General features: G+C 43.7%; 1 protein-coding gene across 11 annotated transcripts in view; it reads left to right on the top strand.

Annotated features, from left to right (window-relative positions):
- LOC115055694 (transcription factor COE3) overlaps positions 1 to 17301 on the top strand; it is a 67545-nt gene that overhangs the window by 43137 nt on the left and 7107 nt on the right. For 7 of the 11 annotated variants that reach the window (XM_029521670.1, XM_029521676.1, XM_029521677.1 and 4 more), the window contains exons 9-11: positions 3816 to 3949; positions 4094 to 4220; positions 15058 to 15146. In XM_029521670.1, coding sequence (XP_029377530.1) covers positions 3816 to 3949; positions 4094 to 4220; positions 15058 to 15146 — 350 coding nt within the window. The remainder of the gene's footprint in view (positions 1 to 3815; positions 3950 to 4093; positions 4221 to 15057; positions 15147 to 17301) is intronic. The other 4 variants (XM_029521679.1, XM_029521678.1, XM_029521669.1 and 1 more) reach the window with 1 other exon arrangement.

Genomic DNA, 17301 nt, shown 5'->3' on the forward strand with positions numbered 1-17301 from the left:
AAAAACTAGACAATTAATATATCTCAGTGCTCTCCAGTCCTAGTGGGGGAAAAGCTAATCTATTTGTTTTTGTCTTTATTAATGACTCCTCTACTGGAGAACAAAATCAAATAATTAAAGTCCTGCCCGGAGCACCAAAGTCATTATGTTCGCTGACGTTCTGTTTGTGTGTTTCACGTTTATGACACGATAGGTGTGGATCGCCTAGCAACCAGTTTCTTAATGAGGAGAGCAATTAAAGAGGTTGAGCCCTCGCCTCCATGTTCCCTCACTCCCATGGGACCTGCTGTGTTTTGTGTGTGTGTGTGTGTGTCTATGTATGTGTGTGTGCAAATGTGCTTTACAGGTTACCCCAACCCATCCTTTTCTTTCTTTCCTCTCCACACTCTTCAAAGCAGCAGAGTGACGCCCCGTAAAGCAAGAAAAGAAGCTATTGTCAACCGCCCAGTTGAACATGTCTTTGTCTAATAACTTTAATACACCTTGCTTAACCGTGTGTGCTCCCACATGTTGAGATCTTTTTTTTTCTCCCACCCAGACTCAGTTCCAAAACAAACTAATTTAACATGCATCAACAATTATTGCTTGCTTTGTTTAAGTCACCTTTAGAAAACTGAGATCTGACAAATGATGACAGGAGACCTGGTCATAAAATGTAATTCCAGCCTTGCTCTCCATAGGGCTCTGACAAGTAGCAGGCAGACAGAAAGCGTGCTTTAAATTAGCAACACATTCTTCCTCTGGAGTTCACTGGGCGAGAAGCCTCAGATATGTGGCTGGCAGGTTGGCTGACTGACTGACTGTGTGGCAGAAACAGAGGCATCCTTCCTCTCAGCTCACATTGCACTTCGCAAACCCACCACCTCACATTGATCAAGACGTGCTGCCCCCTATTGGCGAAGAGATGGGAAAGCCTGTAGATGACAGACTGAATCTCACCATGTGACATTTTTGTTCACTTGTGTGGACTGTCACACAACAAGCATATTATGCATTCAGACACGAATGTGCTTTGTGGCTGCCTGTCACTCAAACATGTATAGATTCAGGCTCAAAGGTGCATAAATATGCTCACAAATGGCCAAGTCTTTCAGACGCACATACACATATACTGACACACACAAACTCCACAACACAGACACACACACATTTCTCTCGCTTTCTCTCACTCACACACACACGTTCCTTAGCTCAGTTCCACCATTATAGAGCCCCAGACAATATAGGAGACTCAGCATAGAGCCTGCAGCGCCTGCCTCATTTGCATGCCAAGTGGCTGTAATGCTGTTAGGGTTTATGCAATAAAGACAAGTGAATCCAGACTGCTGGGCCTAAGAGGAAGAAAGAGAGAGAGAAAAGAAGGGGGGGAAGGAGAGGAGGAAAGGAGAAAAGGAGAAAGAGAGAAATGAGAGAGTGTGACAGAGGGAGGTTGAGAATGAGAGAGAAGCAGAGGGAGAGAGAGAAAGAGAGGGAGAGTCAAAGGGAACAGATGGCCCAGGGAGAGGTAAAAGGTATAATCCCATCAGCTGCACTATCAACCGACCATCTGGACATCCCACAGCACAATTACAACACATTTCAGCAGGCAGAACAAAGGACGACTTCGCGGGGCCACATTAGACCTGTTTGAGTGTCACAATACTAGAGCAGGGACCTTCCTCTGCTCAGATCTTGGATCAGTTTTGACGTCCTCTACAGCTAACCCTAACCAGAGAGGAAAAGATTTTTGATAGATCACAGATCGGCTGCCCAAGGCACTTTCATGGTATAGCGGATCTTAAAAGAAATTCAAGCAACAATTCCTCAAAGGAAAATAAAATAAAATAACAACAACTCAAAACAACGATGAATTAAAATTATGTGAATTTCCTCTACTGTATCCCCAAGTTCGCAACGACTAAGCAGCGCAACACACACACTGGCAGGCCAGCTCTTTGCATCCTCATCCTTCCACTCCTCATGATGCCTATCATCTGCTGAGGGGGGCATTGTGCGTGTCTGTCATCAGATCGCCTGTGCTGACTGTGTAATCCACTTCGCCACGGTCCCCATTCAGCACATGCTCCCCTCTCTGTCTGTGCATTGAGACATATGCAAATTTTTAGGCAGAAGGGTGGACGGCTTAGGGCCTCAGTTGCTGCCTCTCCATGGGTCCTACTGTGTATGGGAGGGGGTGCTGGGATTTCTGAGGTAGTGTATGTGTGTCTGTGTCTGTGTGTGTGTGTGTGTGTGTGTGTGTGTGTGTGTGTGTGTGTGTGTGTGAGTGCATGCGCGTGTGTGCGTGTGTATGTGTGTATGTGTATGTCTATGCATGCGTGCATTTATTTGTGCATAATTGTGGATGCCTGTTGTAGGTTTTCAGGCTGCACCTGCCCCCCAATAGTCACTGTCACCATAAGGCCCTCGTCTTGCCTCCTCCTCTTTCCTGCCCTGCCCCAACCCCACCCCCACCCCCCCAACCCCCACTCTCTCATCCCCAAAGTCAATTTGTTTACAGTAATTTTGAAGGGTGAATTATTTGCTGTAATCGTCCGCACTGATGAAGGTCAGGCCCTTAGAGGGGGCCCAGCATGCCCATAGAGGGTTGGTCCTCTTTCAGACGCTCCGCTTCGCAATTAAGGAAAGCAAATGTCACTTCTCCAGGCCTCACAAATGAAAATCTGTACGAGGTGATTAGCATGAAGTCAACAGCGCCTGTTAAAGTCAGATTCCCTGTAGTACCAATGTGTGTGTGTGCACTTTATGGGCAGGGAGAGAGAGCAAACATGACCCGAACAGACCCAACAGCAAGGCAAACAAAGGGAGATGTCTTGTCTGAGGTGATTCATACAACAATGGCCGACTGTGATTTACTTACTGGATGGAAGGGATAATAGAGGTGTAGAAGTGAGCTTGTAAAGTAGGAAGGAACTTGCTGAAATAGTTGCTCACATTTTGAGGAGTAAGAAAAACATGCAAAATTCATAGTGTATTAAAAGATATTGATGGAAATAGATTAAATTTGATATTGCTATTTTATGGCTAGCTGTCATGCTATTTCTGTTGTAAACACGGTGTTGTGCTGAACACCATATTAAGGTAATGCATCAAATGACAGTGAATGTGAGGCACCAGATCACTCAAATTAGATTATAATAACAACCCAGACTGTTGATGAATGGCAGAGCTACATAACAGAAGTCATGCAAGATGAAAAGCATTGTAATAAACAATATGAAATGGATTGAATCGATCACAAAAAGAAAGGAAAAAAAACTCAATCTGAATAATTCATGAGTGCATTTCACGTTATGAAACCTGAAACTACACTCAGTGTGTCTGCACTGTACTGCATATGCAGAACAAAGGTAATGAAATAACATGAACCAGCAAAGCTTTAGCTTGTCATTTCCACTTTAACAGCCTGTATTCTTGACTCATTTGAGATGTGTTCAACTTTGAAATTTTACTGTACATGCGGGTGCATGCTTAATCAATTCTGATAGCTACATTTGCCCTGACACATAATTTGCTCTATCAAATCATTTTCCTGGCGAGCCTGGCGTTTAGCCTTTGTGAAGTGGACCATTTGAAGGGTCTGCTTAACTACACCACTCGAGCGTGCTGATAAATGATTTTGATTCTCATGCCTTAAAGGACAAATCCATCATTTTTTTTTTTTTTACCAGGGGCAATTTCCATGATATGTCTTTGTGAGAGAGACATGGAGGGCTGAACATAGAGGTGATGCAGTAATGTGTCTGTGTGGAAAGAGACATGGGCCCCAATGCTGAAGCCTAGGTGCTGAATTTGCTCTTCTCTTTGTCTTGGATAAGCAGCCACCCCGTGCATCAAGGCTATCAGCCCCAGTGAGGGATGGACCACTGGAGGAGCCACTGTCATCATCATAGGGGACAACTTCTTTGATGGCCTACAAGTCGTATTCGGCACCATGCTTGTCTGGAGTGAGGTATAATACCTTTTATTACAAAAATAGTCAGAATATTATGAATTCAAAAAACGATTGAGACAAATACTCTCACCAACATGGATTACAACAGATACTCCACAGGTTATTATTTCACTGTTTCTTTTTTCTTACTCTGTAATACAGTTGATTACACCCCACGCCATCCGAGTCCAGACTCCACCTCGGCACATTCCTGGTGTTGTGGAAGTCACGCTGTCCTACAAGTCCAAGCAGTTCTGCAAAGGCGCCCCTGGGAGATTTGTCTATACTGGTAAGTCAAAACCTTCTCTCCCTCTCTTCCTACAGGCTCCCCCTGCGCCCCTGCTCCCCTCTCCTTCTTCACTCTGCAAGGAGCCCTCAGTCTCATGTCCAGGCTATTAATGGACTAACCAGTGCCCAGCTTGCTGAATGCAAAATGTGTGAGATCTGCACTGCTAGCGAAAAAGGTGTTTTCATGAAGGGGTTCCTACAAGTGCAACCCGATCCCCCTCTGACCTGCCATCATACAAGAGTGCTGCCAAGCTCTGTTAAACTCAAGCTGTCAGGATAACTCATTCTGCCAGTTTTCTTAATCTTCCCTGTTGTGAGACCAATAATTCTTTCTCCTTATTTGCTGATTTTGCAAGGCAATATGATTTTATGTTGTTTTATGAATCATGTTAGAAAATCAATATCTATGTTAAGTACATGAGTGTGCTTGAATTTACTCTGAGAATTCAGAGTGACAGTGTGCAAAGAGGCGCCTTAGATGCATATGTTGGAGAGAAAGGGTGTGTGTGTACTATTAGTATGGGATCTGATTATCTTAGCTAACAGAAGGAAGTGGTAGTCTTATCTGTCATCATTGGTGAGGAGACAGAGGTTGCGGGGGTCAAAGCCTGTCTGACCTGGAAGCCTCTGTCTGTTCGAACTCTGATGGGCAGAATGAAACGGGGGCGCGTCAAAGCGCTCTCACTTCCCCCAGCACCCCCAGGCCTCCCAACAGCTCTGGCCTTGAGCAGAGCAGAATTGCAAAGTGAGGGTTGACCCCCCCCCACCCAATGCACACACACACACACACCTCTAAAACCCCCATCCAGACCCCTCCATCCTAGGGCAGCTGTTTCTCATCAAGTCCCCCACCCCTCCCTTTCTTGCTCCCCAAACCTCCACCACTTCAACCCCCAGCCATCCGTCCCCTTCTCCTCCAACCGTGCAGTCTGGCCCAGCTCTCCTGCATTTAACCTCCCTAGCAGGAGTGGAGCAGAGGCCAACAAGGCACCGGGATAATGAAACAGGAGTGTAGTGTGGCTGAGTAAGAGTATGTGTGTCTGTTTGTGTGAGCAAGTGAGCAGCGCAAGCAGTGAATGTGTGTGCGCTTGTGTGTCTGTGTGTACATGTGTTACTGCAGCCCTGAGAAGGTGTATAAGTTAAGACATTAATGGCTTCTATAGCACCCTGGTGAAAGTGCCAGGTCCCTTAAGAACAGACCCCATTAGTCACAGAGGCTAAGCGGATTGGGATGATTACCATCAGGTTTTACTGGGGAAACGTGTCCCCTTCTTTCTATCTTTGTTGACCCCCCCCATTCTTCCTCTCTGTCTTCCCTGGGTTCCTACTCACTTCCAGTTAGTATAAAGATACAATTACCCCTTGAGGCAATAGTGGTACAATTGATTAGTGTGGTAAATTAAAAGAGAAAGTCACCAATAGACAGGTCCAGCTCCTCTCCTCTGCTCTGCTATTCCCTGTGTGGTTCACCCTGATTGTAGAAGGGTTGATGCTTGAGAGAATGAAACCGTTAAAGAGAGCAGAAAGCATAACGCCAGAATGAGGTATCACTGATTCCATATGTACAGTAATTGTCAGGTGAAAGGATGTTAGATACTTCTCTCAGACATTAAATAGTGAATGGGCTGATGCATTTAGTGCACAAGAGTGGATCATGTATTTAAGGGTGAAACATCTCATTTCAAGCTGCAGCATTTCTTTCTGTGACACAGCACTTCAACAAATGGCACTGCACAAGCAAATAGGTTTGAAATGACCTGGGGTTACAATAGCAAATTACATGGGCTGAAAAGGGCATGTAGTGACACAGTGCTGTCTAAAAGGCACAGAATGTTCCAATGTCATATTGGAGAGCAACATGTGCATATCAAAGGTCTAGTTATCAAAGCATGTGGCTTCAAGCGTGACTTCAGAGCACGGTTTGAGAGGAGTGCCTTTTTAGCCTTTTTTTTTTTTCATGTTGACTCTCCTTGCACCACCACCCTAATTGTGGAGATTTAACTCGCTCAATTTAAGAAATTATCACAAATTACCAAGAGTCAACACAGAGGAGACTGCAGTCAATTCGAACAGCAGAGGGACACGTCCTCACTCGGGTTAGTACCCTGGAACGGCTCCAAAACTCACAATCTATTCTCAGAATGAGAGCACCCTGTAGTGTATGTCAAATAATCCTGTTGGCATTGACTATTGAATGTTTAAAACACTAATGAGACAAACAGACATACTATATAAAACTTTAGTAGGGTGTAGTTTACTGACCACATCAAGGGGCTGATATCTGTACTTTAATTGCCACATTTTTAAAGAAATGACTTTTTGGCCATTTTTGCTATTTTACAGTCCATACCTTTTACCTTCGAACAAAGTATTGTCCCTTGGTGGCTGCCTGGTTGTCCTCTGTCTAATCCATGTATTGGTTATCCATTGGTCCGGACAGGACTAGTAGAACCGACTGTCAGCAAGGTTGTAGAAAATCAAAAGGAGAAAGTCCTGGCTGTACCTGAGTCAATACTTTATTATACTTTACACTTTATTAAACACTGCAAACAGTACACGCTGGTTCTATCAGATATTTTTTAAAGGGAAAAGTCTCCATTTTCAGCCTCATTTGCAACATCTTAACCTTTTTACTGAATACCTACCGCACTTTATGAAAGAGTAAATCATAAATAAAAACTTTGACTGTACAATTTATCCAATTTAAGCTCCTAATTGCATCAGAGCTTTTGGTTTTCTATCTTGGCCAAGTTTCCATGCGAGCCCCCCTCCAGGGGCAGCGATGCAGGCCCCTGGTAATATGGCCCTGCAAGCAGAACTAACACACTCAGCCACTATTTATCCTAATCAGTGACATCCACATAACCAGAATTGCTTAAAATGAACCCCTTCCGCGCCCCAGAAAACGCACATTTACCGGGACCCCATTTGTCATGGCTAAATTGAGGGTCAGTAAACTTCGCCTGTATCCTCCAGTGGGGATCCGGGACATGCATCATAACGTTAGGAGAGAATGATTGGCGAAGGCGAGCTGTCACACATTTGTCAGGTGGAAGGGAACATTATTTGCTAATTTCCCAAGCTGGGCACTGACAGGGTGCTTCGTCTTCAGACCTTTGGTGACCAGCATGGCTTCTCAGCTATTAGTACAAGTCAAGTGTTTTTTCTTGTCTTTTTTTTTTTTCCCCCCTCCCCACTGTAAAGCGGCAGTAATAAGAGCCATCCGTTCGACCTCACAACATCATAACACACTGGGTGAAGGATTTTGGATAGAGCACAATGCCCCATACAGTGAGCTGCTCTTGCCAGGTCTTAGTTGAGGCCAGACAGCCTTGAGGGCTGATGGATCACAAAGTTTCCTCGTCAAGGTGACGCTATCGACTCCACTGCACCAAAATCTGACAAAATGGGTATGAGGCAGTCATTCATCAACATAAGGACAAAGAGGTCATGTGTGCTTCACTCAATACTGGTGGAGATCAAGAAATGTCAGTCCTGTAAGGGATGGGAAAGAAAGATGTTGATAGTGCAGAAGTAGGTTCTCTTTTTAATTAAGCTACAATGTAGAGAAAAAAAGTAATTTCTATACTTTACATACATCCACATAGATGAACAATTAATGTTCACTAAAACTAAACCAGGAGTGTTTTTGTTCAACAAACCAGAGATATAAATAGTGATACATAGTTCTCAAATCCAAAATTAAACTTACTTCCTGTTCCACTCTTAGAAAGCGGAACAAAATGTTATGTAGTCTTGGGCCCACCTCTCCAAAACAAAAAAAAAAAAAAAAGAAAGAAAGAAATAAACAAACACAGACGTCTTTATCAGAACATATCAGATAGGGCCCTGTGCTATTCTGCCCATGAATCGGGCCTATCCTTATGGCTCCTCTCCGCCCTGCCGTCACTTTGAAGTCCCAGACTAAGAAGCTGATCAGATGGACAGCTTCCTTTTCATTTCCTGTCCTGCAGCGTTGGGTGTGGTACTCCACTGGTTGCTGGTCAATGATGGGGTGTGGCCTACAGCAAAAGATATGCTATAATCAAAGGCATTCAAAGAGGTATGTAAACAGATCAGCTTTAGAGCAGGACATGCTAAATACTGTATAAAATCATTGTACATTTAAAACCCTCAAATGTGCTACACACCGTATTTAACATTTCAGATAAGTTTTCTTGTATCTGGTAAGTTTTTTGTTCGATAAATTCCCCCTAAAGTATGAAGTGCTACAATGAGAAGGGACGACGTAGGCATTCATAAATGTCATCGCCACAGTAAAGTGGGTTGTAACCAGTTGGCACAACATTTTTCGCATGTGTCAAAGCATGTTATCCACTGGCCATATCCCCATACCTGCCTGTCTCATTACAACTTTGGTATTTAGCACTAGCTCCACAGGAGTGAGACAGACACTCGTTGCCAAGTTAGATGGGCCTGGTTTGAAGGCCTTGTGAGCTTGTGTGGAGCACGACAAGGTTCCACAGAGGAAGGTCCTTGTGTCCAATTAGAGGGCTGACGTGACACGTGCTCGCGCTCCCCCACTGTCAGGCAGCTTGTCAGGTAGGCTTTGAGAAGCACATTGTGGCATTATTCCACAGCGTGCTATCAGCAAGTGACCTGTGAAATCCAGCTCCAGGAAATTGATTGAAATAAGTACTTGCAGTTGAACATGTATTTTTCTCCCATTACAGCGCTCTGTGAAATGCATTGCGAGTATCTTTCAGGAGAGAAATGAAAGCATGGGCATGTGTTTTTCCTCCCAGTAAGGATAGTATTCATTGATTTAATTTTAATTGGACCCACTTTTTGTCCCACAATATTGTTAGAGGTCTGTTTTGTAATGGCTCTTAAAATGGATTGTCCTCGCTAAGTCACAGCATCAGTCCTCTGCCACAGGAAAGATAGACAGAGGAGGTAGTGGGGGGGGGCTCTTGATAGAAGAGGATCTTTCTCCTCCTCCTCCTTTCTCTTCCTCCTCTTCTTGCCCCATTTTCAGCATGATCCACACCCAACGGGCTTTTAAAGAATTCCACCCCCCCACCGTCCTACTGCCGCATTTTGATTGAAATTCATCGGCAAGTTTATTGAGAAATGAATGAGGGAGGCAGCACGGTATTGACTTTGAGAGGAAAACACAACTCATCTTGAATGAGGGGAAAAACGCGGCCGTAATTTAGCCGTCATCGATCTGTGCCCCGTCCATGTATTGATCTTCATTTTACAATATTAATTTGCGCTTGCAATCAGCTGTGAAGGGAACCCATTTGATTTCTGTAGGCTGGTAATGTGTGAAAGTCCACCGGCGTCCTTCGAGAAGTGGCACACATACTTTAGATGTCATCTAAGAGGATTGAACAGGTGTCTTTGGCCCTTTCTAATAATACAACCGATATGAAGGGAGTCTGAAATTATGGATCTGCAATCTGTAACATTGCTCCCTCTTAACCGTGTTAATTACATTTTATCTGTTGCAGGAGCAATATCTGCAGGAGACTGTAACTGTCTAGGTTTTTTCATCTGTATTGGCTCAAAGTTCATGAAATTTCAATGATCATTGATCTGTCTCCATTGATTTATCTTAACTGCAGATCTTTGAAATTTTAATTTCCTGTTCATCTTGAGACTGCCGGAGATGGAATCACTCAGTGATAACTGGCTGCAGTGGATGGAGATGATATGGTCAGTGTTAAAACAGATGAGGTTTGCTTTGCGTGGGTTTGCTGTGGAAATTCCAATTTGGTTTGGTTTGTTTTTTTGATTTTGATTTTGATTTTGATTTTTTTTTTCAAACATGGTCTCTACATCTGCATGTGTGTTTTCTACTCTCTGAATACTGGCATACATCTATATTGTGCGGCAGCAGCATGACTTCTGAGTATCCAACATCTCTGTATGCACCGTATTTAATTTTACCTCCATATAGAAACACTGAGAAGATATTTACTTTCTCTCTGTCTCTCCAGTAGACTGTACTGAGCATCAGCCAGACGAGGTCATTATGTGTGTTGATGCTGTTCTGAACTACATCCATCTAACAGACTGCAGGTGTCTAGAAGGCTTCAGTTAGACTGTTTGATAAGTCACAAATGCAATAACACTTGAATGAACTTCTGCCTGTGCTGTTTATCTGTCTCTCCCCCTTTCCAACTCCCACTCCACCTCTAATTTGTGTTAAGGGGAAAGAAAAAAAAGTAACTGCTCAATGGTGTAGGAGGAGTGGAGATAAGCTTGAAGCAGTTAAGTATAATTAGCGAAAGTAATAGCTGGCAAATGGCAACAAGGCTAGGTTTTTATCTCCTGGAAAGATAGAGTTATCGTAATAAGCTGTAATGGCTGGCAGGAATGCTAGTACTCTGTGCAAGCTTCCATTCAGGCTCATAGACTTAACAAGGAACAATTTCCCTTAAATTTACTGCTTTGCTCAAACATTTCCCTATGTTTATACGCTGATACTGTAAGTCAATACATGTGTTCAATCCCCTTCCATAAAGACCGGGGGCACACAGTGGTGTATTGCCATGTAAGCACTTCTGGCTGCCAACGTCGGCCATGTTACAGTGTTCCTGTAGAGCGGTTACTCATGTCCTATTTCTAGAGAACATGGAGAAGGAGCAGCAGACCACACTCGGATTCCATGTACACGCCATCCACTCTACATTTTAAGTGAAGTGGCTAGACTGAGGCGGCTAAAGGGGCTCTCAGAGAAAATGTGTTAGCAGCATGAAAGGACAGACAGATTAAGGCATCAGATCAAAATAAGATTGGGAAGTGCACATTCCGGGCAGAGGAATTCCACTGAAGCCCTGCCACGAATACTTGCGCGCATGCGTGATATTCAAAATTGGAAATGATATGGTCACAGCTGCACACCGAGTCATGCATTCCATCTCTTCATATTCTGAAACACGATCATCCACACTCCTGAGTGAGAAAATTACTGATATACTCATACAATAAATTCTTTCCTACCTCGATGAAAAAGGTGTAGAATCTTTTGTTACTTATCATGTAAATTTTACTCATAGGTGGAAATAATTCTTTTGCTGTTAAATTTCAAACATATTTGCTGCCGCTTTTGCCGTCTCGTTGCGTTTGTTAAATTCCAATCATCTCTGAATTTAAACCATGGAAACAAATCTATGAACAATTATATCTCTGTAAATGTAATACAAGCAGGGAAAAAGATATAAGCCATGTAATTGAACGAAACATGCAACCTGTCTAAATTTGAGCAGAAGATGAGAGAAAATGAAAATTCTATTAGTCCATAATGTTCCCTCTGCCCCCTCCACCCTCTCCACCCCCTCCCTCCCATGTGCTCTTCATCTCTGCTGCAAAGTATTCAAATGCAAGCCCTGCCTTACCTCCCTGTGTCTCTTTTTCTCTAATTATCCATGAGGTCAGTAAGCAAAATGGGGAAGAAGCCAGGAGATCAATACAAATTATCCCTGAGCAAACCAGTGCTGACAGTTTGAATTGCAGCATATGTTTACCCAAAATCAGGCAATTTATCTTAATATCAGGCGAGTAATGCAGCAGGGGTGAGAGGTCACACAATCTCTCCACCTCATAATTACCCGCCTCTAAAACAGGAAAGTGGTATTGATTGGCCGCAGGCCGGGAAGCGGGCGTGACTGGAACGTGCCAGCGACCCCGCCACCCCCCACCCAACACTCACCCCCATCATACCTCCTCCCTGTTTCCCCCACCTTCCCCTCCTCCCCTCGGCTAGACTCCCCACCCAGTGCAGGATTTATGGGATGTGTGTGGAGGGTTTCATGTTTCCTTGCAGCGACTGAGAACCCTTACAGGAGGGGTAATGTAGGGTGGTGGGGGAGACACTCCATCCACACCGTTACCCCCCTCCCCTTCCCTCACCGTATTGTGTTGGAAGGACATGGAGGGCCAAACTGATTTTGGCATGTGTGGAGTCATGTGAGGGCATCGCAGATAGGGATTTTTTTCTGTTATATTTTTAGAGGAGAGTAAAGTTTATGACAATGTGAAGTTAGAACATAATGATGTGCCAAGGTTTAAAAGAGACACGGAGTGAGGAGGTGGGAGTAAAAGGGGAGGAAAAGGTCGCTGTCAATATGTGTGGTGTAAGAAAAAGTAAGAGGAGTAGTCCCAATGATTCTTGTAAAAGCTCAGCAGATGAAAGAAAATCTTTGCTGGGAAGAAAAAATGTGCGGCACAATGCAATGAATACTCAAATAACACATTTATTGTCCAGATTTAATATAAGTGCTCAGTATATATCATGAGCAGCTCTTACAGGATTATTGACATTGTCTGTGTCTGTCTGCACCAGTGTACATGCTATGACTACAAAACTGTCAACTCATCAACTGACAGCACCGTTTAGCACTAATGCAAGTCTCCATCAGCTGTCAAAAGCATTTGCATGAAATCAATAGCAGATGGCGGTCTGTGTCACCAATTTCATTACGCTGGGGTTGTTACAAAGATCATCTCCATGATAGATGAGACGGCGACATGTCGACATGTGGAGATCATGCCTGATATTTAAACTGCAACTGCTGATCACTGAGCCATGTTTTAAACCCAACCAGAGACCAGAGTAAATTACATTCTTGTTTAGTTTGATCAGTTTGATTTCTGACATGGAAGCTTTTTTTACGGTGTATAAACTTTAAAAAAAATTGCTGATTAAAACTTTTTGTTTTTTTTGGTGTTGTTGTTTTTTAGGCTACAGGATACCCACCAAATCATAATTCTTAATTCTCCTTTTACAGTAAGGCACCATTATCATTTGAAAGGCACATCAAACAGAACACCTCACCTAACCTAGGTCTTGTCCTGTACTGTACGTCTCTCCGGCTGTGTTCCCAGCATGCCTGGCGGGTTGTGTAGGCCCCAGCTGAGGCAGAGGACAGGAGAGCGTGATGTATCACCCTGAGAGAGCCCACTGACAGCCTCTGATGATGGATGGCCTGATTATGGAGTGCTTTTTACACATACACAATTTACATCACACTGAGCAGCGGGGTCTGGCTGGGCTGACATGCACATACTCTCTCTCTCAGTCGGGCATGTGCAGTCACACATACACACACACACACACACACACACACACTCACGAACGCAGACACACTAATATGCATGCTCCTGTGTGTACACATGTATGAGGCCGCCAGAGTGCATGGATAAGAAAGGGGTGGAAATAACAAAAGAAAGGGGGCAAATTCCTCACTACAGGCTTGTCATGTACGATCAATACAGCAGATCAATCCTTTATTATGGAGAAGATGGCATTCCCGCCATTCCAAAGCAGACCCTTGTTGTTTTGAGACACGTTATGACATGTCAAGTCAGATTTCCAGCAGTGTATGTTTTTGTGGTGGGGGGTTTATTCAGGTGTGCCTGGGCAACAGGGATGAATACCGCTGTATGTGAGAGCTTGATCCTTACTATCGATTAGCACCCTGCATTGTCCATGCTTGAACACATAATTGCTCCATTTGATCATGGTTGAGCTGGCAATTACTGTATTCAGGTTTTGGCAGAAGTACGCATGTGTTCATCTGTGCATATGTGTGTGTGTGTGTGTGTGTGTGTGTGAGTTCATGACTACTGTATGTATGTATGTATGCATGCATGAGTAGATACAGTATATGTGTGTTTGTAGGCTGTGTGTAAGCATGCCTGCATGTGTATAAAGATGAGAGCGAACAAAAGATAGAGTAAGAAACATAAATGTTCAGTTTCCTGCTGTGACTGCTTGGCTTGTGCTTCAGTGGCTCTGCCTATGTGTGTGTGTGTGTGTGTGTGTGTGTGTGTGTGCGTGCGTGCATGTGTGTATGGGGGGGCGTTCGCTTGCTTTCACATTCTCTGGTGTTCAGCAGGTTCAGCGAGCTGTGCGGTGTTAATGCTGAAATTACATGCTGAGTAATGAGTGATGGGCCAAATTACAGGCTGAACAATGAATAGAGGCAGGCAGCTCTTATTAGTCTCCATAGAAAGCCATTGATTTATGAAGCGCCTTGCTCGGTGGAGTTACTCTCCTGAAAATGATATCTACATTGAGAAGTGATGTTCTCTATTAAGTCGTTCCTTCCCCCTTTTACGCTGCTCTCCTCCTCTCCTCCCCTCCTCCTCTCCTTCTCTCCTCGGCCCTCCCTCGCCTCGTCCTGCCTCTGAGTGTACACATGATTGTTTAGAATCAGGCAGAGCTGTAAGGAAGCCTTCAATTACCCATTAGGACTGTCAGACATAAAACGGCCTGGTCTCACCAAAGTCTGGGTTATGATTCATTTACTTTGTGCCTCTGATTCATCGCCCAATATGCCTCATGCCCCAGATTACTATTTGAGGGGTGGGAGAGATTAATGGGTGCATGGGATCTGCTGCCGTATTTCATGAGTCCAGTGTTGCAGTACAGTTGGTGCAGAAGGGTGAAATGACAGCAACCTCCACTAGATCAATGTGTGGACAGCCTTTCACAGATTATTAAAGCTCTGTTAGATTAAAAGACCCCCGCTATATAGTTTGCTGTAGTCAATATTCTCAAGCAGATAAAGAGGGGGAGGGTCTCTCAGAAGGATTCTCAGACCGATGTAGGGCATCATGGCTGTTAATGGAATAACACTTGGTGACACAAGTGTCAGAGGACTCCTTGTCATTTTCCTTCGCCTGCCCCCTGGAGCTGCTGATGATTCATAAAACAACGTCTCACCCCTGAGGTTTCTTTGAAATTAGGCATTCTGAAATGACTTTTGTACTGTAAACTTTAACATATTTCTCAATTAGTTTTTCCTGCCAAAATTAGCACTGAAATGGTTCTAATTTTCAACCTTCCCTTTTCCCCTTTTCAGCCCTGAATGAGCCAACCATCGACTATGGTTTCCAGAGGCTGCAGAAGGTCATCCCCAGACACCCTGGCGATCCTGAGAGGTTACCAAAGGTGAGTGCACCATCTCATCAGCATTAAAAAATAAATAAATAAATAAATAAATAAAATCCCCTTAAAACAGCATAGAAATGTCTGGGTTACAAGGCCTTGATACTTTGAATGTGACAAATAGGCAGAACAACATTACCCTCAATGCGGAGCACTGCTGCCCCAAACCGTAACAGTTTTGCTACACATATGTGGCTTACCCACTAACCAGCGTGGTAATAGTATTGGTTTTGTGTGTGGAGAGAGGCGTAAACTCTCTGTGTGGTAAAATAGCTCAATCAGGCGTTTTCCTCTCCAGTAGTCTGTGGAGATGGTAATCTGGTCAGAAACGACGTCTGCACCCTCATTACCCCACTCATGTTTTCCTTTCATTTTCTGCAGCTCGATTTGGTTTAATCTTTTGTTTACAGAACCCTGTGCCGTAAACCTCCTAGTCTTACTGCAGCTAATAGACAAAGACTGTGTGTTATTATGCTTTGGCTTTCTTATTATTTTCTTTTGAACTTGGGTGAAGGAGTTGAAAGCCTCATCAGTTTTAGACACACTGGTGTGGCACACAAATAGGCTGCCATATTGAAAGACTTGAGCATGAAAACTATGGCGGTTTTTTGTATTTCCTTCCCTTGTAGAAACTCTTTGATTCTTTTATTCTTTTAATTCCCTTTGATTCTTTTACTCTTTCCATTTCCATTTGATAAAATCTATCTGTGTGTTTTCACTAATTGCTACCCTGCCAGTAACTATTTTTGTGACTGACATTCCAGATGTGTCAAGTGTAATAATATGACTGATTAGTACATTCAAAACCCCTCGGCATGTAGTAAAGTAGTGGCCACCTCAGAGTTTTAATAATATTGTAAAACCTTTAAAGACCTTATCTATTAAATCCCAGCATGCAACACAGCAATATCATTAACATCCAACGGACAATTTAATAAAGAACAGACTGTGTGGTAGCTATAGACATTTGACCAAGGCAATGTGGAGAAATGGAACATCACAGCTAGCCCCTGGTTCAGTATATGAAGTGTTTCAATTAGACTCAGTCCCTGTGGAGGCAGGAAACAACACTCTGACATGAAATGTTACTCTAATTTCAACTGTAAATGTGGACTAAAAGGTAAAGTACACTTACCTTTAGTATCCACATGGCTCTCTTGATCTCTTACAGTCTCTCAGTTTCTCTGTTATAAAGTCACAGTGTCATTTGAACAAAGTCCACATCTTTTGAACAAAGAGAGTAACAATGTTAAACACAGCTTTATCACAGAGAAACCGTACTTCCTTGGATATCCTTTCCTTGGATACAAAGCGTTGTTGGCTGTGAGACAGATTTTGACACTGAACCCAAGATTAGTTTCCTGGGTGTGTGTATACTTAATATAGCACGGTCTCCCAGCCTTTGCATGAAACAATCACAGAGTGAGATGAAACCCTGCACTTCCAATAAACAACATAAATATTTGATTTGCTCTCTAATGGACCCAAATATGGGGTTCAGGGGGCATGTAAATGATCCCACCAAGTGATTCGTCATTGTTAAGCTTGCCATCTGAGGGTCAGCTCTCGGGGTCAAAAGCACATTCCCAATAAAACAGCCCACAGCATGCTGAGGCTGGCATGTACATTTGGAATGAGAACAGAAACAGCATATAGAGAACAGCCATTACAGGGTGCAGGTGAGCTAGGGAGACTCTATAAAAAGAAGATAAAGCTGGAGGACGCACGGTGTGCATTAGCGGAAAGGCAAATCGACACCAAGCCCACTCACCGCCTCTACCCCCCCCCCCATGACTTCACCCTCCAGTTGATAATATTACTGCGCTATTGATTTCCACCAGCCTTCTCCCTGGGACCAGTAAGACACGTGGTAATTGTAAGGAGACAGAAAGCCAATATGGGAGTGCTCATGGATAGCAAGGGATGCACGCTAATATTGTTGCTACACAGAGAAAAAAAGGGGGGAAGCTGCCTCTGATTGAAGTTTACCTCGTAATTCTAAGACAACATCGTAGATGACAGTCTGACCCTGTGGGAGGAGTGGAGATATAAAAATTCAATGCAAAGTCCAGGGTGAATATGAAAGTAATAAGTGTGAGCAGTCAAGTGATGAGAAAGGAGATTGGTTTGCGGGCATCGCGTTAAGTGAAGAGAGACT

The sequence above is a fragment of the Echeneis naucrates genome, chromosome 15 (assembly GCF_900963305.1).
Source record: "Echeneis naucrates chromosome 15, fEcheNa1.1, whole genome shotgun sequence".
Classification (NCBI taxonomy): Eukaryota; Metazoa; Chordata; class Actinopteri; order Carangiformes; family Echeneidae; genus Echeneis; species Echeneis naucrates.